Source organism: Schistocerca cancellata, chromosome 9, assembly GCF_023864275.1.
Source record: "Schistocerca cancellata isolate TAMUIC-IGC-003103 chromosome 9, iqSchCanc2.1, whole genome shotgun sequence".
NCBI classification, from domain to species: Eukaryota; Metazoa; Arthropoda; class Insecta; order Orthoptera; family Acrididae; genus Schistocerca; species Schistocerca cancellata.
In genome coordinates this window covers 323,398,423-323,419,219 of record NC_064634.1, presented here as the reverse complement: position 1 = coordinate 323,419,219, position 20,797 = coordinate 323,398,423, and the positions used below count along the sequence as shown (strand labels likewise).

The 20,797-nt window shown below is 39.0% G+C and overlaps 1 protein-coding gene across 3 annotated transcripts in view; it reads right to left on the bottom strand.

Annotated features, from left to right (window-relative positions):
* Positions 1-20,797, bottom strand: part of LOC126100728 (uncharacterized) — an 82,452-nt gene that overhangs the window by 16,577 nt on the left and 45,078 nt on the right. For 2 of the 3 annotated variants that reach the window (XM_049911348.1, XM_049911347.1), the window contains one exon: positions 10,181-10,249. The exons of the other annotated variant lie outside the window; for it this stretch is intronic. In XM_049911348.1, coding sequence (XP_049767305.1) covers positions 10,181-10,249 — 69 coding nt within the window. The remainder of the gene's footprint in view (positions 1-10,180; positions 10,250-20,797) is intronic. 3 annotated transcript variants of the gene reach the window in all.

Here is a 20,797-nt window from a genome sequence, read left to right as displayed (position 1 = left end):
TCATTGCAGATGCTATTTTTAACAGTTCACATTAAATACAGTAGCCCTGATCCCTATCAATACTGTTTCCCGCTCCACCCAATACCACAACATGATCCTCCTTTGTAAAACCCTTGGACAATGATCCTACATCCTCTGTCACTTGGCTAAGACATGCACTGGGCTTGAAAATACTTGTGACCTGGTACCTGTCACCTAATTTTTTTCTGCAGGATATGGCCCACACCTCTTCCCTCCTGCTTTCAATTTTTTTGAAACGATTGGTTTCCTAGTGAAAGATTGTTGAGTGCTGACTACACTTACATCCACTTGAGCCTCTTCCTTAGTTGACTGAGGTAGCAAGGCAAATCTATTGTTTGTGCCAATGATGAAATTGTCAGACACTGTTCTCTTCCATGGCCCCCGTTCCTTGATACCACTTCCCACCTGTCTTCACCCTTCTCCCCCCTCAACATCACCAGTTCTTCCCTAGCACTATTCAATTCGGCCTTATGGGCTCTAATCTTTCCTATTCCTTGAACATACTCTGCAATAGCAAGTAATACACCCTTTTGCTTCCCCAATTCCCATGCCACTACATTCCCCGTAATCTAACAATCTGTCACAACAGCTGCACAGAACCACAGAACTAACTTTCCTACATCAGCTCAAACACTTCTCACTCACAGTTGTTTACAACATTTTTACAAAATTTATCTACGCAATAACAGTAATATTATATTAACTACAGATCATAAGAGTCACTAAAGTTATGTGGAACACTAAATACGTGTATACTATTAATATAGAAACGTAACACTCTTAAACTAAATCAAAACTTGTGTACCTGAAAAATTAGGCAAAGATCGTGTATGTGCAATATGTACATTGTGCGTTTTGAAAGGAAGTAAAAGATAAAACTTAAAACCTCTAATTCCCTGAGTAGATACGGTGCTACTAAATACATGTGTAATGAAAAGAACCTAAATTCTTCACTTAATACTTAAACAAATGTCTTAAAGTTGTACATAAACCTATGTCTGAAGTACATGGAAACCAGCTCTCACGTTATGTTTTTGTTTTTTCAAGCACTACTTTGAAATGAGTGAAACCTTCAATAGATAATATGAAACAGACTGTAATTAACTTCCTTACAGTGTAATATTAACTTAACTGACGGTTATTATAGAATTAATTACTTATCTTCACGAGCTCAATATTCAAGTGTGGTGGCCTGTGCCTTCAAGAGATGCACTTGTATTATTTGACTTCCTGCTACTATAGACAGATGATAGGTGGGCCCTTGTGACACCCTGAGTTTGACAGTTTGGCTGGTATGCACTTGTTACCTTTTAACTAATAAAATACCTAAATTTCTCCTTACTTTTGTTGTTAATTACAATTTGTATTTTGCATTATGATACCTGCAATGGGGTCATTATGAGGCAACTCTATTTTCTGTGTGTACCCTATGATGAGACCTTATAGGCTCAAAAGCAAATGAACATGAATGGAGCATCAAACAAGACTGTGTAATACAACTCTATGAAGAAACTGACACTGTTGCAGGAATAAATTGAACAACTGCTGGAAAACACCAATATGGGTGTCCTGATCACCCTGGAATCCACGAAATGTCTATAATCATTTTACACATGTAGTTGTTGTGGCCAGTCAAAGAGACTGGTTGGATGCAGCTCTCCATGCTACTCTATGCTGTGCAAGTGTCTTCATCTCCGAATAAGAACTGCAACTTACATCATTCCAAATTTGCTTAATGTATTCATCTCTTGGTCTCCCTCTACAATTTTTACACTCCATGCTTCCCTCCAGTACTAAATTTGTGATCCCTTGATGCCTCAAAACATGCCCTACCAACTGATCCCTTCTTCTAGTCAAGTTGTGCCACCAATTCCTCTTCTCCCCAATTCTAATCAGTACCTCCTCAATAGTTACATGATTTACCCATCTAATCTTCAGCGTTATTCTGTAGCATCATATTTCAAAAGCTTCTACTCTCTTCTTGTCTACACTCTTTATTGTCCATGTTTCACTTCCACACATGACTACACTCCATAAAAGTACTTTCCTTGCCATAGCCAGTCTACATTTTATAATCTCTCTACTTCGACCATCAACAGTTACTTTGCTCCGTGAACTGCAAAACTATTCAGTACTTTAAGAAAACCCATTTACTACTTTAAGCATCTCATTTCCTGATTGGATTCCCTCAGCATCACCTAATTTAATTCGACTACAATCCATATCCTAGTTTTGCTTTTGTTGATGTTCATCTAATATCCTCCTTTCAAGAGACTATCCATTCCATTCAGCTGCTCTTCCAGGTCCTTTGCTGTCTCTGACAGAATTACAGTGTCATGGGCAAACCTCAAAGTTTTTGTTTCTTCTCCATGGATTTTAATTCCTACTCCACATTTTTCTTTTGTTTCCTTTACTGCTTGCTCAATATACAGACTGAACACCAGTGATCGGCTAAAGCCCAGTCTCACTCCCTTCTCAATCACTGTTTCCCTTTTCAACCCCTCGATTCTTGCAATTGCCATGTGGTTTCTGTACAAATTGTAAATAGCCTTTCGCTCTCTGTATTTTATGCCTGCCACCTTCAAAATTTGAAGACAGTATTCCAGTCAACATTGTCAAAAGCTTTTTCTAAGTCTACAAATGCTAGAAATGTAGGTTTGTCTTTCATTAACCTATCTTATAAGATAAATCGTAGGGTCAACATCACCTTGCGTGTTCAAACACTTCTATGGAATGCAAACTGATCTTCCCCAACGGCAGCTTCTACCAGTTTTTCCATTCATTTTTAAAGAATTCGTGTTAGTATTTTGCAACCATAACTTATTAAACTGATGGTTCAGTTATTTTCACACCTGCCAACACCTGCTTTCTTTGGGATTGGAATTATATTCTTCTAGAAATCTGCAGCTATTTTGCCTTTCGCATACATCTTGCTCATCAGATGGAAAAGTTTTGTCATGGCTGGCTCTCCCAAGGCTATCAATAGTTCTAATGGAATTTTGTCAACTCCCGGGCCTTGTTTTGACTTACATCTTTCAGTGTTCTGTCAAATTCTTCATGCAGTATCATACCTCCCATTTTATCTTCGTCTAGCTCTCTTCCATTTCCACACTACTGCCCTCAAGTACATCGCTCTTGTATTGACCCTCTAAATACCCCTTCCACCTTCCCCCTTTCCGTTCTTTACTTAGGACTGGTTTTTCATCTGAGCACTTGATATTCATTTAGATGGTTCTCTTTTCTCCAAAGGTCTCTTTAATTTTCCTGTAGACACTCAGCCCTTGTGAGGCAAACTCAGGAGCTACTTGATTGAGCAGTAGTGGCTCTGGTCTCAGAAAATGGCATATGGCCAGGAGAGTGGTGTACTGATCACATGTCCATCAATGTCTGCATCCAGTGATGCCCGTGGGCGGAGGATGACACAACAGCCGGATGGTACTGTTGGGCCTTTATAGTCTGTTCAGGAGGAGTTGAGTTTTTTAGTATCTCTCTTACTCCAAGTGATATATGCTTCTACATCCTTACATTTGTCCTCCAGCCACTTTGCACTTCCTGTTGATCTCAATTTTGAGACGTTTGTATTCCTTTTCGCCTGCTTTTTTACTGCATTTTTAGATTTTCTTTTTTCATCATTTAAATTCAATCACTCTTCAGTTACCCAAGGATTTCAACTAACCCTCATCTTTTTACATATTTGATCCTCTGCAGCCTTCACTATTTAATCTCTCAAAGATACCAATTTTCTTCTACTGTATTTCTTTCCCCTGTTCTTGTCAACCGTTCCCTAATGCTCTCCCTGAAACTCTCTACAGCCTCTGGTTCCTTCAGTTTTATCCTGGTCCCATCTCCTTGGATTCCTACCTTTTTGCAGTTTCTTCAGTTTTAATCTACAGTTCATAACCAATAAATTACAGAGTCCACATCTGACCCTGGAAATGTCTCACAATTTAAAACCTGGTTCCTAAATCTCTGTCTTATCATTATATAGTCTATCTGAAACCTTTCAATGTCTTCATGCCTCTTCCACATGTACAACCTTCTTTCATGATTCTTAAACCAAGAGTTAGCTATGATTAAGTTATGCTCTGTGCAAAATTCTACCACGCAGCTTCCTCTTTCATTCCTTACCCCCAATCCATGTTCACCTACTACTTTTCCTTCTCTTCCTTTTCCTACAATCGAGTTCCAGTCCCCCACGACTATTACATTTTCATCTCCCTTAACTATCTGAATAAGTTCTTTTATCACATCATACATTTCATCAATCTCTTCTTCATCAGCGGAGCTAGTTGGAATATAAACTTGTACCACTGTTGTAGGTGTGGGCTTCGTGTCTTTCTTGGCTACAATAGTGCATTTATTATGCTGTTCATAGTAGCTTATCCATGTTCCTATTCCTACTCCTTCATTCCCATTATTTGATTTTGTATTTATAATCCTGTATTCACCTGACCAGAAGTCGTGTTCCTTCTGCCACCAAACTTCACTAATTCCCACTATATCAACTTTAACCTACCCATTTCCCTTTTTTAATTTCATAACCTACCTGCTCAATTAAGGGATCTAACATTCCCCACTCCAATCCATAGAATGCGTTTTGTTTCTGCTGATGATGATGTCCTCCTGAGTAGTCCCCGCCCGGAGATCACAAAGGGGGTACTATTTTACCTCCAGAATATTTTACTCAAGAGGACACCAACATCATTTAACCAACTGGATGATATGTGACCAGATTCATACATTCTACACACTAATGTGGATAATCATTTTGTTGCCACTTCCCTCAATAATTTAAGAAATTCTCAATAATTTAAGAAATTCTGGTGGAATGTTACTGATCCCTTCTGCCTTACTGAAACTGAAGTCTCCCAAAGCTCTTCTACACTCTGAGTCTGATACTGGATCCCCTATCTCTTCCCTATTGACTCCTGTTTCTTCTTCTATCACATCATCAGTCAACTCTTCTCTCTCATAGTGGCCTTTAATGTACTCTTTCCACCTATATGTTCTCTCCTCTGCATTTAACAGAGGAATTCCCACTGCGCTTCTAGTGTTAACACCATTGCTTTTAATTTCATCAAAGGTTGTATAGACTTTTTGTTCTATATGCTATGTCAATCTTTCAGACAATCATTTCTTTAACAGTTTCTTCACATTTTTCATGCAGCCATTTCACCTTAGCTTTCTTGCACTTCCTATTTATTTCATGCCAGAGTGACCTGTATTTCCCTGTTCCTGAATTTCCCTCAACATTTTTGTACTTCCTTCTTTCATTGAAGCATTTCATCTGTTACCCATGGTTTCTTTACAGTTACCTTCTTTGAACCCATGTTTTTCTTTCCAGCCTCTGTGAGAGGCCACGGAGATTCTAAAATACCCCAGGAATTCCAATAGAAAGGTGGAAGGCTCGAAATTAAATGGCATGTAGATCTGCGTGCTAAAGAAGATGTGTACCAGTCTTCCACCATGGGGTGATAGCAACAGCACATGATGTCAATCAATAATGGCCAGTCGTGCTCAGGTATTCAAACTGAGTGACGTCATAACACTGCACAGAGGCACTGGTAAACAGAATTTTGTCACAGTCAGTAGTGGGCCAGGGTATGAATCAAATACTCAAAGAAGCTATGATCCTCCTTGAAAATGTCCTCTGCAGATGGAGAGGAAACATTGCAATGGAGATGAAACTTTGGGTTCAAATGTGAAATCCATTTGACCAAGGCATCATAGCCCGGAATTGTGATGGGGGTTTCTGTTCCCCAAAAATGAACAATGTGCCAATTTCCTTTACCATTAGTGTAAAACATGGCTTCGACACTAAAAATTAACTTCTTCGGCTTGTAATTGTCACTGTCCATCCTGGTCAACACCTCGACGCAACAGTCCAATCGTTCAGCATGATCTTGTAGGGTTAAAGCCTGAGCCAACAGGAATCTCGGCACTTCTGTGAGTAAGCATTTACACAGGAATTTCCTAACTGTTATTTGTGAGATCTCCAGCTCACTACTTACTCAACGTGTGCATTTCTTGAATGCTAAACATTTTTATCAACTTTTTGCCCCAACACAGAAGGCCGACCAGAACGTTCTCCTTTGCAACAGCAGCCCTTGTCTTCAAACTATTTGCACCACGCATACATGGTGACTATGCTGGGTGGTTCCTGGAGAAAGTGAGTATTAAAAGCTTGTTGAACAGCAGTTACTAGCTCCCTTTCTGCTACCTGAAGGACACACCAGCTCTTTTGTTGTGGCGTAGCTGTCATTTTCTATACTAGCACTCTGTGGCAGCAGCATCAGCTTCCAAGAAAGGTATAATGCCAATACCTGTTAATAGAGTATCTCTGGAGGTTTTTCTAAACTATTAACTATTATTAACTCTCTCTATTAACAAGCTGAGATTTGAAGCAAAGTTGTACCATTTTATTTGTATGAATCTTAAAAACTGTAAAGTACTTCATTGCTCACCATGTATTTGCCCTTTCTGTGGCACACTTAGTTTCAAGGTCTATATGAAGAATAAGCCTTTAACAAATATGGCTTAACATTTTTCTGTTACATGAAAGTGGATATATTTCGAAATGTGAAATTTATTTTGGTAGACAGGCATATGCTGATAACAGCATTCTGCATGCAGACAAAGTTCCTAAGATAAAGACCATACTCTGTAGATGGATCATTTTTACACTACCCCAATCTACTCAATCATTTATGGGAAGAAGAAATGAAGGCAGTAGGAAAAATAGGAAAGGGGTAGAAAGAGCTGGTTGCCTAAAAGCTAAAAAAAAATGAAATTTTCTTTTGCAGGTGTTGCTGTTTGCGAAAAGGAAAGACACCAGGGCTGCATTAATGATTACAAAATCACTGCATCCAATGTCAATGTCAGAACAAAGTTGGGAATCAAAAAAGGTGTGAGGATCACACTGATCAGTTAATGGACTATGTAGATTATTGTAAATTTGCATGTTTTATATAAAATGTTAACACAAAGTTTATGTAAGAAGTTGAGGCACACTAACAAACATCTTGTTGAATTCCTTACTGAATTGCCAGAGCCTTTGGTGAACAAAGGAGGTCTGCTTGATTCAACTTCCACTGAAAACAGTTCACTTGTAAACAGACTTGGCAGCAGACATTTAACTAAACTGAGTCCGGGTACAGAAAAGTCAAAACAGCCTCGTCATTGTTGTTGTTGTTGTTGTTGTTGTTGTGGTCTGAGACTGGTTTGATGCAGCTCTCCATGCTACTCTATCCTGTGCAAGCTTCTTCATCTCCCAGTACCTACTGCAGCCTACCTTCTAAATCTGCTTAGTGTATTCACCTCTTGGTCTCCCTCTACGATTTTTACCCTCCACGCTGCCCTCCAATACTAAATTGGTGATCCCTTGATGCCTCAGAACATGTCCTACCAACCGATCCCTTCTTCTGGTCATGTTGTGCCACAAACTCCTCTTCTCCCCAATTCTATTCAATACCTCCTCATTAGTTATGTGATCTACCCACCTAATCTTCTGCATTCTTCGGTAGCACCACATTTCGAAAGCTTCTATTCTCTTCTTGTCCAAACTATTAATCGTCTACGTTTCACTTCCATACATGGCTACACTCCATACAAATACTTTCAGAAATGACTTCCTGACACTTAAATCTATACTCGATGTTACCAAATTTTTCTTCTTCAGAAACACTTTCCTTGCTATTGCCAGTCTACATTTTATATCCACTCTACTTCGACCATCATCAGTTATTTTGCTCCCCAAATAGCAAAACTCCTTTACTACTTTAAGTGTCTCATTTTCTAATCTAATTCCCTCACCCTCACCCGACTTAATTCGACTACATTCCACTATCCTCGTTCTGCTTTTGTTGATGTTCATCTTATTCCCTCCTTTCAAGATACTGTCCATTCCATTCAACTGCTCTTCTAAGTCCTTTGCTGTCTCTGAGAGAATTACAATGTCATCGGCGAACCTCAAAGTTTTTATTTCTTCACCATGGATTTTAATACCTACTCCGAACTTTTCTTTTGTTTCCTTTACTGCTTGCTCAATATACAGATTGAATAGCATCGAGGAGAGGCTACAACCCTGTCTCACTCCCTTCGCAACTACTGCTTCTCATTCATGTCCCTCAACTCTTATAACTGCCATCTGCTTTCTGCACAAATTGTAAATAGCCTTTCGCTCCCTGTATGTTACCCCTGCCACCTTCAGAATTTGAAAAAGAGTATTCCAGTGAATATTGTCAAAAGCTAAAACAGCCTGTGAGTAGATATAAAGTTTGTGCAGAACAAAGCAAGGCAAAATCTGGGAAAGTGATAAGAAAAGATACTAACTATTACAGGGAAGAATGTGATGTAGAACTTTATTTTCCACAATGCTTCAAAATTTTTCATTCTAAGGCACAATACCTGACTAATTTTCAATAAAAAACCATTTCCAAACTTTTTTTTTGTGTTCTAATGACTCCTAATCTTATCTTCAACTATGAAACTAAAGATGAAAAATTTTTGTTGTTGTGAAAACAACTAGTTTTCATTTCAGCATAAACACTGTCACTAACTATGTTCCTTTGCAGTAGTACATAGAAAAAAGGCCCCTCTTTTACACTTAATAAGCAAGCTTAAGTTCTGTGTAGTAGAACCTGCTACACAAAATTCAGGAAGTTAGATAAACACAAAGTATCAACCAGTTGAACAACACACTAGCTTAGTGATTTATCCATCTTGAGCAATTGTAGTTGTATATATTGAAATAATCAGCAACCAGTTGCATAAATAAATTTAATTTCTTAACTTCAGAAAGTTGTACCTATCACACTCTGTGTGAGTGTCAACAGAAAGATGCGTATATCATATTCCTATGGCCATGGGGTTCACAGTGCCTCTACAAAAATGGTATAAAGAAGCCAATGTGATGGTCACAACCTTCCAAAGAAGGTCACTTAGTTCATAAAACAGCTTAAGAAATCAAATTTCTTTTATGCCACAATTGCTGATTATTTTTATTAACACGCTAACTGCCCAGTCCTCAAATGTAAATTTTATTTCAGATTTCCAAGCTGGAAAACAGTGGCATCCAATTCATAGCAGAAATGCATTGTAATCACCGATGTATCAGGATGACCAAATGTAGCGGGAAAAGGTAGAAGGCACCATATTAGGACTCATCTGTGTTTTCCAGGTGATTTATTGTTTCCAACTACAGTGCCATGTTCCCCAGGTTCTGCGTCACCAGGTCCCACATTGCTGAGGACACCACTTCGCTGTCTGCGAAACAGCTTGGCGCAGAATGGCTGCCTCAGCGACCTGTGCACACACTGCTGTGTGTCGACCTTGTGCACCAGCAAAGTTGCAGTGTCATCAGGATGCCGGCAGTCGACTCAGCGGTCTGCGTCCCTAGCGACTCAGCGCTGCTCGGTGTAAGCCACAGGTGGCCAGCTGCATGCTTCTCGCCAGCATGGCTGAGATCGCGGCAAAAACAAGCACCCGCAATCCAGCATCCGAATCTGCGACTTTCACCTTGGGATGCCTCCAGCGTGTGTTGGAAGCCAGGACGACTGCCCGCGGTAGTGAGCCGTGGAGTGGCACTCGCTAGCTGGCTACAGACCCCATATTGGCCTCAGAAGGTCAAACCAGTGACCCACTGCGAGCTAAAATGCAGGCGCCCCATCTGCTGCTGTGTGTAGCTGGTGGTGTGACACACCCCACAGACCAGGAGAGCTGCCACACTAGAATGAATCTCATTAGAAACCCACACCTATTTATATGCTGCTGTGCACCTCTGTTTTGCCATGCGCGTCGCTTTGCATCACGTACTCATAACACGCTAGTTTCGCCAGTGGGCCCCTTCTGCCTGTGATTTGCGACATGCAAAACCGCTATGTATACTATTTCAGCAATTTTACGGCCCTGTTGCCTCTATTCTAGTTTGCAACTGTTGGTATGCGTAATTCACTGCAATCCGGCCCGCACCTGGCTGTAACTTGTGCTCAGAATATTGCACAAAACTAACTTTTACTATCCTTAACTGTGGTGCCACTACAGCATTAAAAATACATGTGTTGTGCAGTAGTTCAGGTCTCAATGAACCATGTTAAGAACTCCACCCTTATTCTGAGTAAAACGCTGCCATAGATTCACACAAACAAATGCCAATACTTACAACAGATTCTTTTTTAGTGTTGCTCTCTTCAGTTTCTTCTGATGGTCTCCCACATATGTCAGCTGATATCTGCATGTAAGAAACAAAGTGAGTCCACGCAGGTATCTAAATGTCCAATTATAAAGTCTGTGATCAAGTTATAATGGTCTTGTACTACAGTGTAAACAGAATTTCTATTCATTTTGAAAGTAATGGTAGGTAGTAATGTGACAACTCATTCTTCCTCAATACTAAATTCCATCTGCAGCTCACATATTTAAAAAAAGTCTGTTACATTGGATGACAAACACAGCAATGATTGTATAGCATCTTCAATTTCAGTTACATGTATAAAGTGTTGCCTACATACAGGAAATTTTCACAAAAATATAGAACTGGCATTACATACACTTATAAAAAAGATTAGATTAGATTACTACTTGTTCCATAGATCATGAATACGACACTTGGAATGATGTGGAACGTGTCAGGTTAATAAAAGGTGTCTATACAAGGTATTACATTACACAAAATATTACATGACACTTAATATTTTTAATTTTTTTTTATTGGGGTTTGGGGAAATTATCCACATACTATATCCAAAAATTCATCTAATGAGTAGAATGAGTTGCCATTAAAAAAATTTTTAAATTTCCTTTTAAATGCTATATGGTTATCTGTCAGACTTTTGATGCTATTAGGTAAATGAACAAACACTTTCGTGGCAGCATAATTTACCCCCTTCCGAGCCAAAGTTAGATTTTACCTTGAGTAGTGAAGATCATCCTTTCTCCTAGCGTTGTAGCCATGTACACTGCTATTACTTTTGAATTCGTTCGGATTGTTAATAACAAATTTTATAATTGAATATATATATATTGTGAGTCTACAGTGAAGATCTCTAGCTCTTTAAATAAGTGTCTGCAAGATGATCTTGGATGAGCTCCAGCAATTATTCTGATTACACACTTTTGTGCAATGAATACTCTTTTACTCAATGATGAGTTACCCCAGAATACAATGCCATACGAAAGAACAGAATGAAAAGAGGAATGGTAAGCTAATTTACTGAGATGTATATCACCGCAATGACCCTAATAGCATAAGTAGCTCAACTCAAACGTTTCAGCAGATCTTCAGGGTGTTTTTTTTCCAATTCAACTCTTCATCAATGCATACAACTAGAAATTTTGAATATTATACGTTAGCTGCCGATTTCTGTTAATTCTTGTCTGTTGGGTCTCATAGTTATACTTTTATCATTGGCAAAAAGTACCAGCTTTGCATCTTCGTGAATAATAGAATGGCAAGTCATTAATATATATTAAGAACAGCAGAGGTCCCAAGACCGAACCTCGTGGTACCCCATTCTTGATTGTTCCACAATTTGAGATATCACCAGTTTTTTGCATATTATGTGAAGTGTTTATTTCAACTTTCTGCCCTCTTCCAGTTAGGTATGATTTAAACCATTTGAGCGCTGTTCCATTCATACCACAGTACATGAGCTTATCTAGAATTATCCATGATATACACAATCAAAAGCCTTAGAGAGATCACAAAAAATCCCAACGGGTGATTTCCAGTTACTCAAGGCATTTAAAATTTCATCAGTGAAAGTATATACAGCATTTTCCGTTGAAAACCCTTTCTGGAAACCAAACTGAAATTTTGTTAAAACTTTATTTTTACAAAAGTGTGAAGCTACTCTACCATACATTACTTTTTCAAGAATTTTGGATAAGGCAGTCAGAAGAGAGATTGGACAGTAGTTGTTAACAACAGACATTTCCCCTTTTTTATGCAGTGGTTTAAGAATGGCAACTTCAGTCTATCTGGGAAAACAGCCTGCTTCAGAGAGCTATTACATATGTGGCCAAGAAACCCACTTATCTCTTGGGAACAAGCTTTTATTATCCTGCTGGAAATGTCATCAACTGCATGTGAGTTTTTAGTCTTGGGAGAGTTTATTATCTTCCTAATTTCAGAAGGAGAGGTGGGTGGAATTTCAATTGTATCAGATGGTGTGGGCAAGGTCTCTTCCATTAACTGTCTTGCTTCTTCTAATCAGTTGCCCTGTCTCCCTTGTAATAATATTCCAAATTGTTTTGATTTTGTTACCAGAGGTATTAATCTCAGACATGATGCACATGCTTCTGGACTTTATTATAACCTTTCTTAATGTAGCACAGTAGTTTTTATAATATTTGGCTGTTTCTGGGTCTTTACTCTTTCTTGTCGTTAGATACAGTTCCCATTTGTGGTTACAAGATATTTTTATTCCTTTCATAAGCCAAGGTTTTTGCATGGTTTCTTATAATTAGATTTAACTACTTTCTTGGGGAAACAGTTTTCAAATTCTCTTACAAGTGTATCATGAAATAAAGTTATATTTTAAATTAGCATCAGGTTCCTTGTACACCTCATCCCAGTCTATCTGCCGAAGATTTTCTCTGAAATTTCTTTTTGTTGAGTCATTAATTGAACACACAGTTTTGGAGGGTAGTTTTGAATTACTGAGTGGAGCTATGTCATATACTGTAACTAGCTAAGCACCACGATCAGAAATGCCATTCTCAACAGGATGAGAATTTATGTTTTTAAACTTATCTTGGTCTATAAAAGTGTTATCTATCAATGTGCTGCTGTTCTTTACTACCCGAGTAAGAAAATTAATGACAGATGTCAAATTGAAAGAACCGAGCAAGACTTCCAGGGCATTCTTCCTATTATACTCTTTCAGTGAACCAACACTGAAGTCCCCACAAATAATAATTTGCTTTCCCCTATCTGACAGATAGGACAACATGGCATCCAAGTTTTCCAGGAATAAATGAAAGGTTCCTGAAGGGGACCTATATACTGTTACAGTTATAAAAGCCCTCCTCCAGTTTAAGTTGACAGGCACATGCTTCTATATGTTGCTCTAGGCAAAACTTTTCTGTATCTAAGCTTTTTACACAGTGATAACTTTTGGCATATGGGCTGATAAAATAAAGTTTTCATTCTGCAGTGGTACAGAAATTGTAATGAAACTAACTGACATATCATAACTGTGAAATGACTCAAACTCTGACCATTACTTGGTGAAAGCAATTATCTTACCAACTGTGCATACCAATGCGGAAAAACTAAGTCATTGCCATTGTCACAAACTTGCAAGAACATTTGTAGTTGTGATATATTTGTTCAGGGTGTATACGTGGACAAGGAAAAAAAATTCCCGGATTTCTCTCGGATTTCCTGGTTAAAAATACACTTTCTCCCGAGTGAAACATACTTTTTTCCCTGTTAACTGGCAATATATATTGTCTCTCGGAACTGTATAACTTATCAGTCCTTTGAATGATTATGGTTTTATACACGGGCCTAGAAATTCCCTGTGCTTTAGAAAACTAAACACGGGTAAAAAAAAACCATTTCGGAAAGATCTTTGATGTGTATCAACATTTGCGCTGTGTATTTTCGAATTACGAAAGTATAAATTCGAATTCCACCTAACACCACATGTTACTTTCCGAAGCACTGATATCGACATTGTGATGTGCTTTTGTAAGCCAGTCATAGCTCATGTCACGTGATCTCACCAGCCGATGGCATTGGGTATTCAGAGCTTAGGACACGTGATGTAGTCAGCCAATAGCAACATCACTGTTAAGTAGCACAAACACACAAACAGAAAAAGTTAATGGTTTAAATTAATATACATAATGTTGCTACACAAAACGAAAAGCTTTCACATATAATATTGGTCTATAAGATTAATATACTGAAAGAGAAGCAACACTTTCATATATAATGTTGGACTTTATGCGCGTATTACAATTTACGATATATTACACAAATGTTCCACTAAAATTTTTAATAACAACATAAATGTCTGATCTTCTGAGCTTGAAATCCATCTAAATGGCTCGTCTTTAAAGAGCTGACTTTTAATTGAGAGTCAAACACTCTGTGATTTAAGAAATTCATCAAACATTCTCGCACAGAGTTCAACTTGCGTAAAAAGAAGTTTGCTTTGATGGCAACGCTTTTCAAACCACCATTCGGAATATTTTCCCGAGACCTGTTAGAAGTAGGTTCATTTCTGCAGTTGCCAGAGAGCGCCAGATGACAGGCATCACAGCGCTTGTGCAGCTACGATGCCATAGGGAGCCCATATGTTCGTACATGTAAAACATTAAAAGCTCTTACATTATGTCGTAAAAGAAACAAGACATCAGGGGATACTCCAAGAGCATCGGAATTTCGTGGCCCATACTAAAATGTGCACATTTAAAGTGCACTTTCATATGTCCAGATTCCCAGTGAAGTAGGCCATGACCTGATATTAAGCTTATCAATGCGGTTTTCGGGATGTCAATTTTCTTGGAGTACCCATACTGTGTTATCTCATGTTTGGTTGTTTATTATGGCATAATGACACACGCGCTAAAAGTTGAAAACGCGCACTTGAAATTCAGCAAACAGTGTGTGGAATTAAACACTTTGTTTCAAATATATTTTCTGCCTCAGCGGAAAAGATTAATAAAGGAAAATTTCTTTAGCAAACCGACAAATATAACTTCATTGTTCTGCAAGGCAATTAATGCTTGACTGTCAGGAAGGTGGAAATAAAATAAAATCTGCAACTAATAACACATTTTATCCTTCCTTAATTATATGAATGTATTTTAATTCACTTGATAGCTCCCGGCTACAGGAATCTGTTTTGTTTTCATTTGACATGAGAGCAGTAAATGAAGAAGAAACAGCAAAATCACTAAATGTAAACATGGGTCACGTGGAGACTACCCACTTCCCCACTATAACTCAGACTGCTCTGCGCATCAGCCCCGGGTCTATGATATTTCAAAACCGAGGCAACACCCCACCATTCCCTCGAGCACTTGAGATAGGACACAAAAATTTTAAAAATAAAAAAAAAAGGAATTTTCAAAAATATATCCATTTTGTAGCGCACAGTTTTCTGAAGAGTCTGATGCATAAAACATATGTGTTTGAGAAAAAGTAAAACATGTTATTTGGTCGTAAGTGCGCCACACTGCAGTGCCTCGCCGCCTCACGCAGCATTCTTCTATCACACGTCACTGTATTTCGCTATGTGGAATTGAAACGTGTATATTTTCTAATGGATGCCATCAAACCGTATTCAGGACAATGGAAATTAAAATGTCCTGTGGTGCCTCTCCTGCTTTCAGTAAGCCGGTCTGACATCTTGTCCCTCTTTTTCATTAAAAAAAAAAAAAAAAAATGAGAACTCTTCAGAAAATATGCACTCTTTATTCCCTATCAGCTAACAACTTGCTGCTTTGTGTGATATAAAATTAAATATAGGATACACAGACCCAGTAAAGACATGAGACAAACAAGACAATACACATTTATTCACTCCTTAGCTCCTAGAATTTTTTCTCTCTAATCCTGCTACAGCTCTACAAGACGTACTTTCCTTTCTGCGAAAGTTCGTCAAATGTTTTTCTACATGAAAATTCAAAACGGCGCTGCCTAATACTGACAAAGCTGTTAATACAAATGGGGCCCAAGACTGGTGTGGTTTCCCGATCTGATTATGTCTAATTTGTCACTGTCTGCTAGATAAAACAAACTAAGCCTTTCTAATACTGCTACAATTGTAACACACACTAAATAAACGAGATTGTTTTGTCACAAACAGTCTCTCATGGTTCATGGTGTGGGTTCCTGTTATGTCCTAGTTCATGAACCATGGGCAACATATGAGTGGCCAAGTAAGTGGTCCTGACAGTCAGGATACCAGTTACTTTGGAATAAGGCTGGGCCTCTCTGCATATTCTGAGTCGTGGTCACCTTTGTGCTCAGACGGCAAAGACTACCAGATCCATCGGTTAGTCCCTCAACCGTTAGGGGTAAAACCCAATGGGTCCTGGGGCAAGTAAGGCTAGCAACCTGCTTCCCTGGTACTTCAAATATGATGCTGGCAACAATCAGAGCAAAATGCCTCGGACCTTTGGAGGAGACGGAGGCCCACCTCTAAATGACAAATCAGGGACTCCTAAGATACGACTCGGCAAACGAATGGTAACGAGATGGGGAGCTATTAATATCAATGGGGGCTACTCTGCAAAGAAGGTACAGTTAGCAGAGGCTGCAAGTAAGATGGGGTTGGACGTTTTAGCTGTTAGTGACATTCGGGTAAGGGGTGAGAAAGAAGAGGAAGTGGGAGAATACAAGGTTTACCTGTCAGGAGTCAAACCAGGAATAGCAGAATGGGGTGTAGGGCTTTACATCAGGGAAGTAATGGAACCCAGCTTAGTTGCAATAAGGTACGTAAATGAACGACTGATGTGGATAGATTTGACAGTGTCTAGCAAGAAAATTAGGATTGTGTCAGTATATTCGCATTGTGGAGGGACACATCAAGATAAGACGGATAGTTTTTATGACGCACTCAGTGACATAGTTGTTAGAGTAAAGGACAGTGTTCTGCTCATGGGTGATTTTAATACCAGGATTGGAAATCGAACAGAAGGGTATGAAAAGGTTATGGGAAAATTTCGAGAGGATATGGAGACCAACAGGAACGGGAAACAACTCTTGGATTTCTGTGCCAGTATGGGCTTAGTAATCACAAACTCCTTTTTTAAACATAAGAACATTTACCGGTATACTTGGGAAGGCAGGGGAACCAAATCTGTCATTGACTATATAATAACAGATCAGGAATTCAGGAAGGCTGTGAAGGAGACACGTGTATTCAGGGGATTCTTTGATGACACTGATCACTATTTAATCTGCAGTGAAATTGGTGTTGTGAGGCCGAAAGTGCAGCAGGTCAGGTCCATATGTAGGAGAATAAGAGTGGAGGAACTTCAGAATAAGGAAATCAGGCACAAGGACATAACAGTGATCTCAGAAAGGTACCAGTTAGTTGAATGTAGTCAATTACAGTCATTGGAAAAAGAATGGACAAGGTACAGGGACACAGTACTAGAAGTGGCTAAAGAATGTCTTGGAACAGTAGTGTGTAAAGGTAGGATGAAGCAAACAGCTTGGTGGAATGACACAGTCAAGGCAGCCTGTAAAAGGAAAAAGAAGGTTTATCAGAAATGGCTACATACTAGAACTCAGGTAGACAGAGAAAGTTATGTTGAAGAAAGAAACAAAGCCAAACAGATAATTGCAGCATCCAAGAAGAAATCTTGGGAAGACTTTGGAAACAGGTTGGAGACTTTGCGACAAGCTGCTGGAAAACCATTCTGGAGTGTAATTAGCAGTCTTCGAAAGGGAGGTAAGAAGGAAATGACAAGTATTTTGGACAGTCAGGAAAACTGCTGGTGAATCCTGTTGATGCCTTGGGCAGATGGAGGGAATATTTTGAAGAGTTGCTCAATGTCGGTGAAAATACAATCAGTAATGTTTCAGATTTCGATGTACAATGGGATAGGAATGATGATGATGATGGAAATAGAATCACATTTGAGGAAGTGGAGGAAATGGTCAATATATTGCAGTGCAATAAAGCGGCTGGGGTGGATGAAATTAAGTCAGAACTCATCAAATACAGTGGAATGTCAGGTCTTAAATGGCTACACAGGATAACTGAAATGGCGTGGGAGTCAGAACAGGTTCCATCAGACTGGACGAAAGCAGTAATCACACCAATCTTTAAAGATGGAAACAGAAAAGATTGTAACAACTACAGAGGTATCTCTTTAATCAGGTATTGTTGAAAGAAAAGTGCGAGTATTAGTTGAGGACAAATTGGATGAAAATCAGTGTGGGTTTAGGCCTCTTAGAGGTTGTCAGGACCAGATCTTTAGCTTACGGCAAATAATGGAGAAATGTTACGAGTGGAACAGGGAACTGTATCTATGCTTTATAGATCTAGAAAAAGCATATGACCGGATTCCTAGGAGGAAGTTATTGTCTGTTCTACGAGATTATGGAATAGGAGGCAAAGTTTTGCAAGCAATTAAAGGTCTTTACATAGATAGTCAGGCAGCAGTTAGAGTTGACGGTAAATTGAGTTCATGGTTCAGAGTAGTTTCAGGGGTAAGACAAGGCTGCAACCTGTCTCCACTGTTGTTCATATTATTTATGGATCATATGGTGAAAACAATAAACTGGCTGGGTGAGATTAAGATATGTGAACACAAAATAAGCAGTCTCGCATATGCGGATGACTTAGTTGTGATGGCAGATTCGATTGAAAGTTTGCAAAGTAATATTTCAGAGCTAGATCAGAAATGTAAGGACTATGGTATGAAGATTAGCATCTCCAAAACGAAAGTAATGTCAGTGGGAAAGAGATATAAATGGATTGAGTGCCAAATAGGAGGAACAAAGTTAGAACAGGTGGACGGTTTCAAGTACTTAGGATACATATTCTCACAGGATGGCAACATAGTGAAAGAACTGGAAGCGAGGTATAGCAAAGCTAATGCAATGAGCGCTCAGCTACAATCTACTCTCTTCTGCAAGAAGGAAGTCAGTACCAAGACTAAGTTATCTGTGCACCGTTCAATCTTTCGACCAACTTTGTTGTATGGGAGCGAAAGCTGGGTGGATTCAGGTTACCTTATCAATAAGGTTGAGGTTACGGTTATGAAAGTAGCTAGGATGATTGCAGGTACTAGTAGATGGGAACAATGGCAGGAGGGTATCCACAATGAGGAAATCAAAGAAAAACTGGGAATGAACTCTATAGATGTAGCAGTCAGGGCGAACAGGCTTAGATGGTGGGGGCATGTTACATGCATGGGAGAAGCAAGGTTACCCAAGAGACTCATGGGTTTAGCAGTAGAGGGTAGGAGGAGTCGGGGTAGACCAAGGAGAAGGTACCTGGATTCGGTTAAGAATGATTTTGAAGTAATAGGCTTAACATCAGAAGAGGCATCAATGTTAGCACTGAATAGGGGATCATGGAGGAATTTTGTAAAGGGGACTATGCTCCAGACTGAACGCTGAAAGGCATAATCAGTCTTAAATGATGATGATGATGATGATGATGATGATGTCTCTCTTGTAACGACAGAGTATAAATCACAAAGTACCAATATCAAATGACTATTAGGCCTCCTGCAAGCAAAAAGCTTTACGTTTGGGAATAGTTTCACACTTCATTCATACGCTCCAGTTTCTCAAGCATGTGATCGAAAAGTAGTAGTATGAAATTTTTATACAAACTTGGAATCGTCATATTGTTCCATAATTTGTGTAATGTTCCTGTTCCCCTCCTTCCTCGATCTAACAAACAGTCTTGTTATCACTAACTCTGTAACTATATTCCTGCCAATGTCAAAACTTATACACAGGTTAACTTCACTAACTCTGCCAGAATCCCCGGTTTAGTTATCCCACAATTATTCTCTGGTTAGGCGTTGTTACATGCTCGTACAACGCGTTTTCTGCGCTTCTTCCAAAATAGAAGTTAAAGCGGCTGCTAGATGGGGACTGTACAACTGGCCGCTACTAGTAGAGCGATCTGGCAAAAATTTTCCGTCAAAATTTCATTTTCTTCAATACACAGAGAAGGTAATACGTAATCTTTCTTACCTGTTACTCGTTTATTTCCACTCCTGCAGTCTGAATCTATGGATTTCCATTACTGCCCCCCCCCCCCTCCCTCCCCCTAGATATGGACCTGCTGTGCACGCATGAATCTCGCAACTTGGGCATTCCAGTAAAATTTTTCCCGATAGCATCTAGCTGCTTGCTGCGACTGCTTACACAGCCAACAGCCACATTTCTGTAGCCAGAAGCAGCAGAAGGTACTATTCTGCTGCGCATGCACTTGATCCCGCTCGTAACTGCTAAAATTAATCTAATGTAAACAGTTGTGATATCACGCAATTTGATGTTACAAAGCATTGCGTCGTCTTCCTACAGCCTTTGACACATTTTGCTGTTGGTAGACGCTGGTATGAGCACTGTGTTTTGTTGCTGTATATGGCGCATTTCCTTTGCAATTTAAGTTTCATTTTCGTTTTTTCTCTCATTCATGTTTTATTGAGCTGCAATATTATCCGCAGTAACGGGATACAGTAATATCCTTTGTTAGAGTATCGGTTCTTACCAGTCAAAATAACAAAAATTTAACTGAAAACAAAAAACATGAAAAATTCCCGGAATTCTCCCGTATGAAAAAATTCACCAGGTTTTTCCCGTTTCTCCTGGTTGTCCCGGGTCGTACACGCCCTGTTGTTACATTATGTACATTTGTTTAAGCATATGATTGCAATACAGGAGACATTAGCAATACACAATGTCACTGTCATAAAAATACAAAACTAACAAACTAATACTGCAACTAAGAAGAGAGATCAATCTTTTAATATTACACTGAGTTTTACTGTAAATGTATGGCTATATTTACTCAATAACAAATGAGAAACTCCATCTTGCACAAATGATTAGTTTATGCTTCATGAACTCTGAACACTGAATGGTAATATTGAAGGTCACACTTTATTTATTATTTATGCCAGTGAATGAATCCTTCACTCTGTGGCACAGCGTGCACTGTTTTGAAGCTTACTGGTTAAAATGTATGCTGTACTCAGACTCAAATGGAAGATTAGGGTTTACATCCCATCAACACTAAGGTCATTAGAGATAGAACACAAGCTCGGATTATGTCAAGGATAGAGG